We start from the raw sequence: 9648 nt of genomic DNA, 5'->3' as shown, positions 1-9648 counted from the left end.
ACTGCTGGCCAACCAGGTTTCCACCCAGGTTCACAGGAGTCTATTGACCGTTGTAGGAGCCAGCTCGTGGCTTCATTGCTGTTTTTCCCTCACTTCCCCTTATTGGTGACCAACGTGGGTCACCAGTCAGAGCGCACATCTGCTTGTGTATTCCCCTTGAGTCTTAGTCTTGGAGAGGGGTTTGCCCTGACCACTTGCCTTGATGTCTCCTGGGTGAGCAACTTGCTTGTTCTTGTAGTAATCAGTTGGACTGCCGTTATTGTTTTGTATCTTCCTGTTGGTCTTACAAGACATATCTTCTGTTCTTCTAGCTGCTCCAAGCTGGTGTGCTTGTCCTTTCAAGTGGAAATTTCCCACCTCAGAAGATTCTGGATGCTGTTCAGGATTTCACCTATGGTCTTATGCAATGCAGAGGCTCCACAGGAAGCCTCCTTCACTGGGCACGTTGTAGCCCCATTTTAAGTATTCCAATCAGTTATAAGCAGAAGACGGACTTACATGATTTCTATGGTGATATTTCTGGCTATCCCTATTTCTCCCTCTCAAGTGCCTATTTTATAATGGTGTGCAAAGGAAACTAAGAGTCAAAAGACATCCAAGCATCTGATGATATTTTGATGGCGCTGTAGGATAAGCATTGGACTGCTAAGCTCAAGGTTGGCGGCTCAAACCCACCAGCCGCTCCTTGGAAACTCTATGTAGGTCATAATGAGTCAGAACTTAACATTTACCAACAACAATAAAGAAAGCATAGGTTGCTGTGGTTTTAAGATTCTTTGAGTCACTGCAAAGCTCTGACTTATTTCTTCGTTACACAAGTTTTAGGAAGTGGAGAATAGGAAGGTGGCAGAGATTTCTAAATGCACACACACAAAAATTTTTTTCTTCAAATGTAAATGTCTGAGTTTGTTTAGGAAGAGATACTCTAAATGCATCCACACAAGCACAGTTTTACTTCGGGAAGGAGATAGAAGTAAAAGGAGTAGGGAATATCATGTTTTGTAAACAAGGGGGGAAAAGTTATTATGCAAGAATTCATCTAATATTAAGACGTTTTCCTATAAGTGACAAGAAAGAAAACGAACCCTTCTATCAATTTTCAGCGTAAATTAGAGAAAAATGCAGCCAAAAAAGCAAAAGTACTTACCCTCTCCCAAGAGAAGATGGGCTCTTATTAAAACCAAAGTACCGTGCAAAATGTTTTAAGAGTGCCGATTGAGAGCTGGTACGTATGCTGGAAACGTTAGCACTTACTTTTATTGCTATGGTGACGCAAGAATCATCACTGCAGCCTTTGCTTTGCGTTCAGACGTGGCGACTCCGCATGCTGCAAGTGAAGTTGCTTGCCAGAGAGAAGGGGAGCTGGGACCTAATTCTGCAATTTAGCCTTGCAAGGATCTGTCCTGCCTTTGAGACTGCATTGCAGTGGTGTGTGCAATGTTCATGTGTGCCAAAGTTTGGGGGTTTTTTTCTGCGGCGGGAAGGACTCAAAGGACACAGAGGAACATGGTATCATTTAAAGCATGTGATTTTGTAGCGCTTATGGTGGTGTTGTTGTAGTAGCCTCCAATTTGAGCCGAAAGGCTAACTATAAATAAAACCGCGGTTCTTGCAGACGCTCAGAGGAGCAGTTGTAATGTTTCCTCCTGGCCGGCAAGGGTCACTCTAGCAGACCTCTTGTCTGTTACCCTCCTCTCCTTCCCCGCAGCGGGTGGGAGCGAGGACGCCCCCAGCACGCATGCGCGGTCCCTCGGTGCTGCCAGTCTGCGTGCGTGAGTGGGAGGTGGCAGGCCTTAGTCTCTGGCCTTCCCCGCTGAGTCTTCCAGCGCGACTTCTCCAACCATGAGCCGGTTTGGTACCCGGTTAGTGGGAGCCACTGCGAACCCGTCGCCACCTTCGAAAGCCCGCAGCAATGAAAACCTTGACAAAATCGATATGTCTTTGGGTGAGGGACCGAGTTGAACCTAGTTGGGGTGGGGGGAGGGTGCGGGTGAAACCAAATGCCGCGGTTTGTGGGGGAAGGGTCGGTTGGCCGCAGTTGCCGATCGAGTTTTCTTGCGGGTGGGCTGAACCAAGTTGGGAGGGTCGTGGGGAGAGAAATAGAACGCTAGCTTGGAACCGAGTTTTTGGATCCGTGCTAAGATACCCGGCCATGGCTTCCACGGAGTCTGTGCTGGGGCTGGTGACGTTGGGAGCCCGGAGGCTGTAAGGACGGGTGAGCGATGCGTACCCTCTTTCTCTACTCAGGGGCGCTACCATTCGCGGGTCACCCGGCTCTTTGTGAAGAAAAAAGTCCGCGGGTTTCCCCCTAGCAGCTTCGCTGTAGGCATTACTAGCGGAGCGAAGAGGGATGGCCCGACTCAGCTGTGCTTTCCATAGAAAGGGCTTTGAGAACCCGACTGGGTCTGCGGTCAGTTACTGTCAGTGGTTCCAGTTACTGTGAGGACGAGAAGCGTCAAAGTCGCCCCGGGAGTTGGCTGTTCTGAGGGGCCCCGAACTTCGGGGCCACCAACCGAGACCGGCCCTGGAATGTTAGTCAGGAAGATGAAAATGTTCAACGACATCTTCAAATGTTTTATTTCTAGAAAAGTACATTCTTGTCTAGATCTCAAAGTTGGTTAATTAGGAAGAAAAACTGAAGCATAAACCGAAGACATAATGTTGTAGCTTGTACCTGGCTTCAAAGAAAGGTGGGGTGGTTTGGTTATCACTATAGGAAAAGCAGAAAGTTTAGTGATTCCATTAAAAATTAATTAAGAAGACTTAATTCTGAGGCACTAGCTTTTGTGTTTGGCTTAGTTGGTTTCAAAGGAATTCTGGTTTTGTTGGGATTCAAGTTTTAGGGTATTAGTAATTACAGTTAACTCAGCCTGATCTGTATATATAGCCTACAGTTTTTACGCTTAATTGAAAAGTTACAGAGGAGTCACCTTTCCTAGGACAGTATTTGGGACATATGCATTTGGAACCATTTTCGAATTGTCATTTCCTTCCTTTTGTGTTTTTGTTTTTTCTTTCTTTTGTTAGAGTTTATTTGGAGCATTTTTAACAAAGCCAAGAACTCTTGATTTCTATGATTGCCACAAGTCAGAATGCAGTGGGTGAATTAAGTAAATCATTAAAAATAATACATTTGTCTTACCTTAGTAGTGAAATTGAAAGAAATGAGAAATCTTTTGTGCTGCTAAGGTCAGGAGATAATACAACAAGGAGTAAGTACTAAGGCCTTATTACCTGCCATGCCCCAAACTAATAACTTTTTGAGGTATGTATTCCTAGTGATGAACCATTGCCAAATCTGTTGCTGTCAGGTGGATTCTGACTCTTGGCAGCCCCGTGTGTGTCAGAGTAGAACTGTACTCCGTAGGGTTTTCTTGGCTGTAATCTTTATGGAAGCAGTTTGCCAGGCCTTTGTTCTGTGGTGCCGCAGGGTGGGTTTTAACTACTAACCTTTCAGTTACTTTTATTAGTTCTAATCGGCTACAAACCATTGTACTCCGGGATGATCTCTAATGATAAAGAGCATGGAATCTGGAGCCATACTATTTCAATTCAGGTCCTATCTCTTCCAGTTATTAACCATGTGACTGTGAGCAAATGACTTCTTTGTGCTTCATCTGTAAAAAAGAGATGACAGTACTGCATGTACATGTCACAAGATTGCTGCTAAGTATTAAATGAGTTAATAGTTATATTAGAACAACACCTGGTACAAAATGAACACTATGTCTAGAGGAATACATATATGCATGGCTTTAGTTTTTTTTTTTTACTCCCTGCAACAACAGTTAGCCCGCTTCCTCCCTGTGGTCCCTATTTCCACTCCACTACCTTCCCATCCCTTCTCCACTTTGTCTTTAGGTAAGTGTTACCCTTTTGATTTTGGTGAGCATACCTTAACTTGTGTTGTTGTCCATATACCTACCTACAGCTTAGCTGAAAATTGGACCACAAAGCTGAGTTCCTTAACAGACCTGAAGGATTGTTGAGGGCCATAGTCTCAAGTTCCTCCAGTATCTTTCTGTCCAGTAAGCCTGGTCTTTGTTTTAATAATTTTGAGGGTTTTTTGTTTTTTTCCTGAGTTCTACATGTTCTGCCACTCTATCCAGGGCCTTCTAATGTGATCCCTTTCAGAGCAGTTGGTAGTGGTAGCCAGGGACCATCTAGTCCTTCTGGTCTCAGACATGGAGATAGGTGTTCACATGTTCCATTAGTCCATTGGACTAATTGATTCCAAGTCTAAGGTAAGTTTTCATCACTTTTCTTTCTTCTGTACATGGAGAGACCAATAGCTGTACCTTAGGTGGTTGCTCATGTGCTTTCAAGATGCCAGACAATGTTCACCTAAGCAGGATGTAGAACATTTTTTGTGGACTATGTTAAGCCAGTTGACCATGGTGTGCCCTGAGACTATGGTCCTGAGCCCCTAAGCCCAGCAACTCATTGTGTTACAACAATGTTTTGGTCATATCTTAATTTTTATTGTTTTACTCTCTGTGTGCTGTACCACATTCATAGTTGTGTGTGCAGGAAAAATAAATACCTATGTACAAATATCCTCTTTCAGACTTAGTTATTTGTGGGTGTATTTCCACTCTTCTCCCATACCCATGCAGCCTATGTCTCTCTTCATGTATCTACCTGCAGAATACTGTTGTTCCAAGGTTGAATATATATCACTATTTACTTCTGTCACTTTTAGCCCTTGCACACCTCCCTGTATCTTCATCTGTCTTTGTGATTCTTCTGCCAGCCTCCCTCCTCTTATATATTGCTGTCCTCATCCACCTCATTAACGTGTCTACCTTCCGTTGAACTGACACGAAGACACAGTACTTAACAACAACAGCCCTCTAGCCAGGGAATTACTCTCCCTTCCCTCTCATCCCTGGTAACCATCAAAGAATGTTTCTTTTTGTAGGAAAACCTTTTCTTCAAGTTTTTACAATGGTGGTCTTAGACACAGATTGTCCTTTTGTGACTGACTAATTTTACTCAGCATAATATCTTCCAGGTTCATCCATCTTATGAGGTGTTTGTCAGATTTATTGTTATTCTTCAACATTGAACATATGCATGTCTTGTAAGATATTATTGTTACTCTTATTTTACATAAAGAGTCCTGATGTAGCATGGTAGGATAAGCACTGGACTGCAAGGTTGTTTTGAGCCACAAGGTTGTCCGTTCAAACTCATCATCTGCTCTTTGGAAACTCTATACAGGATCACTATGAGTCAGAACTGACTCAAAGGCACTTAACAACAACAATTTTACAGAAACCAGAGTCATAGAGAAATTAAGTAGGTTGCCCAAATTTACACAAGGAATAAGTGGTAGAGGCAGGATTTCAGTCTGACTGTAAAGCCGTAGCTGTTTCATAACCAATACTTTTTTTTTTTGCATATATTTGTGTGTGTGTGTTTTGTTTGGTGGTAAGGATGTAAGTAAAGGGCAGTTCTTTCTGAAGGCAGAAAAGAAGTGCTGTGAAATGCTGAAAAAAAGAGCTTAGTCTCTTTTTTTCTCCAAGAACATTAAATTTTATTCAGTGAAAAGTTTAGGGACAAGATGAATAGATAATATCTATTTAGGAAATTCTTAAGGTTTTTGAATATTTCATTTTTATCTACATAGATTTCGAAATATGATTTTCTGGTGTTTTGTTTTGAATTCTAGATCTACTAGGATTTTGTGACTATTCATATAGAATACATACCAATGTTACCAGTAGCTGGCCTTGTGGCTCAGTTTCTTACTTGGTAAAATGGGTATTATGATAACAATTTCTTTCATAGGTTTGTTTTGAGTATTAAACTACTATACCTGTTAGTAAAACAAAAACAAAACCCACTGTCATCAGTTCAATTCAATGGCACTTAACAATAACAACATAGGACAGAATAGAACTGCTCCTTGGGGTGTCTAAGACTATCATCTTAACAGGACCAGGCAGCCTCGTTTTCTTTCAGAGGACCACGTAGGTTTGAACCACTGCCTTTTGGGTTGGCAGCCCAATTCTTAACCCACTCTTCTTGTGTGCTTATCCTACAGTGCTGCAGCAGGACTCTCTATGTCAAATAAGCGTAACATGTCTGTCCACGGATCTACTGCACCACCAGGACTTCTTATGCCTGTTAATACTCAGTTAAGGTTCTTGCCACTGAGTCAGTTTCCCAGGCTTTCCGAGGAGCGGATGGTGGGTTTGACATCTTGACTATGCAGCACACCAGAATTCCTATAATTATTACTATTATGTTTATCCCTAGTTATATGGAAGAAAGTTTTTTTATAAAGTAGCTTTTTGCAGTTGATTTTTATTTTATTTTTTCCTTTTCCTTCTTATACCACTTTTCTATTTGGTATCTACCCTGTCTACCCTTTGAGAGGAGAAAGCTATTTTCTTCATTTAATTGGAAGAGTAGTTCCACCATTAGTAGCTCATGCAACTTGAGTATTTAAATAATAGAATACTTAAATTTAAAACAATTTTATATTTGCTATACTTTGCTGAAAGGAGCTCTGGTAGCGTAGTAGTTATGAATTGGGCTGCTGACCTCACCGATTAGCAGTTTGGAACTACCAGCTGTTCCACGGGAGAAAGATGAGGCTTTCTGCTCCTGTACCTCAGAAACCCTACACAGGGTCGATAAGAGTCAGAACCGGCTCCACACACATAGCCATACTTTGCTGAAGGAGCTCTCCTAGCATAGTGGTTATGAGTCAAGCTGCTAACCTCGTGTCAGCAGTTTGAAACTACGAGCTGTTCGTTTTGAAAGTTGAAGAAAGAAGAGACTTTCTGTCTCTTAAAGATTTACAGCCTCGGGAACCCTATGCAGGGTTGCTATGAGTTGGAACCGACTCCATGGCTCACCACCACCATACTTTGCTTGTTTTAATTATGTTTATGATATGCTCTATTTTATCATTAATTTGGTTAGTCACAATTGTACACTGCCTCCTTTTTTTTTGACTCTTGGTCTATAGACTAATTTTATGTGTGTGTGTGTGTGTGTACTCCAGGGGCTCTAAAATTTTAGTCTTCAGGTAGAATAAGTTGTTGTAAGATGCCGTCAAGTCAGTTCTGACCCATAGTGACCCTGTATAGGGTTTCCGAAGAGCGACTGGTGAACAAGAACCACTGACCCTGCAGTCCAGTGCATTAACCCACAGTGCTGCACCATGAAAGTACTTTTTCGTAAGTATTGTCTTCCTAATTATATTCCCTTTTTGCTCATTAAGAATTTAATGTGTTCTTATATCTGATCAAGAACCCTGGAGATTAGCTGCTAGCTGCAAAGTCATTAATTTGAATCCACCAGCTACTCTGAGGGAGAAAAATGAGGCATTCTGCTTCCATAAAGATTTACACTTTGGAAACCCTACGTAGGGTTGCTAAAAGTTGGAATCACCTCAATGGTAGTGGTGGTAGTGGTTATGGGCCGTGGAGTCAGTTCCGACTCTTAGCAACCCTGTACAGGGTTTCTGAGGCTGTAAAATTTTACGGGAGCAGAATGCCTCATCTTTCTCCCACGGAACCGCTGGTAGTTTTGAACTGCCAGTCTTGAGGTTAGCAGCTGATTCGTAACTACTACGCCACCAGAGCTCCTTCAATGGTAGTAGGGTTTTTTTTATTTATTTAGTTTGATATATCTGGTAAAGGATATACCTAGTGGTGCCCTGGTTAAGTTGTTTTTGTTGTTACATACTGTGGAGTCGGTTCCGACTTATAGTGACCCTGCACAGGGTTTCCAAGGCTACAAATAATTACAGGAGCAGAACACCTCATCTTTCTCCCACGGAATGACTGGTAGTTTCGAACTGCCCACCTTGAGGTTAGCAGCCCGATTCGTGACCACTACGCTACCAGTGCTCAGCTATTAATCTGAAGGAAGGATGACTGTTGAAACTCAACAGCCGCTTCTTGGGAGAAAGATGTAGCAGTCTGCTTCCATAAAGATTTATGTTGTTGGAACCCAGTTCTATTCTGTCCTATAGGATAGCTTTGAGTTAAAATCTACTCAATGACAATGATTTTGGATTTGAGATTTTTATGTTAATCTGTTCCAGTTTGATTTGCACCTAGCTTTCCTGGTCACTGTATCCTTGGCACCTTGGATTGTGTAAATTTGAGACTGTAAATCTTTACAGGAGCAAACGGCTGTCTGTGTCTTTCTCTTGCAGAGCAGTTGGTGAGTGAACCTCCAGCCTTGTGGTTAGCAGTCCAGTGCTTAACCAGGTCTTCTATCATCCCTGTAAACTATATGGGGCAGTTGTACTCTGCCCTGTAGGGTCACTATGATCTAGAATTTGCTTGATGGCAATGGGTTCTGGTTATATCTGATAAGAAACCTTTTAAAAACTGCTTTTGAGTCTTGGTGGATAAGCACTGGACCGCAATGTTGGTTTGAACCTCAAGGTCGGTGGTTCAAACTCACCATTCGCTCCACGGAAATCCTATACACGGTTGCTATGAGTCAGAACTGACTCGGTGGCATTTAACAACTACTTTGTGGCACTGTAGGATAAGCACTGGACTGCTAACCGCAAGGTTGGCAGTTCAAACCCACCAACTGCTCCTCAAAAACCATATATTGACTGGGTTGCTGTGAGTGAGAACCAGCTCGACAGTACTTAATAACAGCAGCTTTGATGAACTATTATCATTAGAGAATTAAGCTCAAGAAGATAACAAAGTACTCTGAGAATGTTTGAAATATTGTATATGAGTATTTGAAATTACGAGTCTTGAGAATTACAGATCAGAGAGAAAAGTACAGTAGTAACATCAGAAAAGATCTTTGTATTCTCTATTTTCTTCTAATTGTATTTACACAGGTGTTTGTTTTATTATTTGTTCTTAGAGTAGTTTAGAAAAATATTGAGATTAGTTTTGTGGCGTTTTATTAAGTTGTTGACTGTATATGTGTTGTCTTTCATCTGTTTGCAATACCAATCATCAGAACTAATATTGGAGTTGGAGATTGTGGTAAAAGTGGGTATTTCTTAAATGATTATTTTTGGCTTCTAGTAGCAGATTAAATAGGAATCTGGAGCACATTTAGTTTCATTTCACATTGGGAGATTAATGTGATCTTTGAATTACTTTCATGGAGGGCAGTTTGAAAGTACTTCTGAAAATATTGAGGCTTAAGTTCACTGTAAAAAGAAAAAGAAGATAACCTTGAATTACTTTACTATAGGAGCAGAAACCTCATAGTTTTTAGGTTATTGAGGCTTTTTTGTTTGTTTTTTTGGTATTGTTTGCTCATATGCAAATTCAAACTAAAGCTAAAGAAAATGAAAACAAGTCCATGAGAGCCAACATATGACCTTGAATATATCCCACCTGAATTCAGAGATCATCTGAAGAACAGATTTGATACATTAAACACTAAAGAACTAAGACCAAAAGAGTTGTGGGATGACATCAAGAACATCATACAGGAAGAATGTAAAAAGTCATTAAGATAAGAAAGAAAGAAAAGATCAAAATGGATGGCAGAAGAGACACTGAAACTTGCTCTCTAGCGTAGAGATGCTAAAGCAAATGGAAGCCTCATCTGATTATTCAGTAATGCTTGTTAGTAATCTCATACATGAGCCCTGGATATCCACAGACAAATGTAGAAACCTTCCCTAAAAGCCGAGAC

The 9648-nt window shown here is 41.4% G+C and overlaps 1 protein-coding gene across 1 annotated transcript in view; it reads left to right on the top strand.

The window, feature by feature from the left end:
* The first annotated feature begins 1774 nt into the window (after nt 1–1774).
* The window catches only part of FYTTD1 (forty-two-three domain containing 1), a 67201-nt gene continuing 59327 nt past the window's right edge, over nt 1775–9648 (top strand). Inside the window, exon 1 of the mRNA XM_006869381.1 lies at nt 1775–1945. Coding sequence (XP_006869443.1) covers nt 1843–1945 — 103 coding nt within the window. The 5' untranslated portion in view covers nt 1775–1842. The remainder of the gene's footprint in view (nt 1946–9648) is intronic.

Source organism: Chrysochloris asiatica, unplaced genomic scaffold (genome assembly GCF_000296735.1).
Source record: "Chrysochloris asiatica unplaced genomic scaffold, ChrAsi1.0 scaffold00130, whole genome shotgun sequence".
NCBI classification, from domain to species: Eukaryota; Metazoa; Chordata; class Mammalia; order Afrosoricida; family Chrysochloridae; genus Chrysochloris; species Chrysochloris asiatica.
This window is presented reverse-complemented; position numbering and strand designations above follow the sequence as displayed.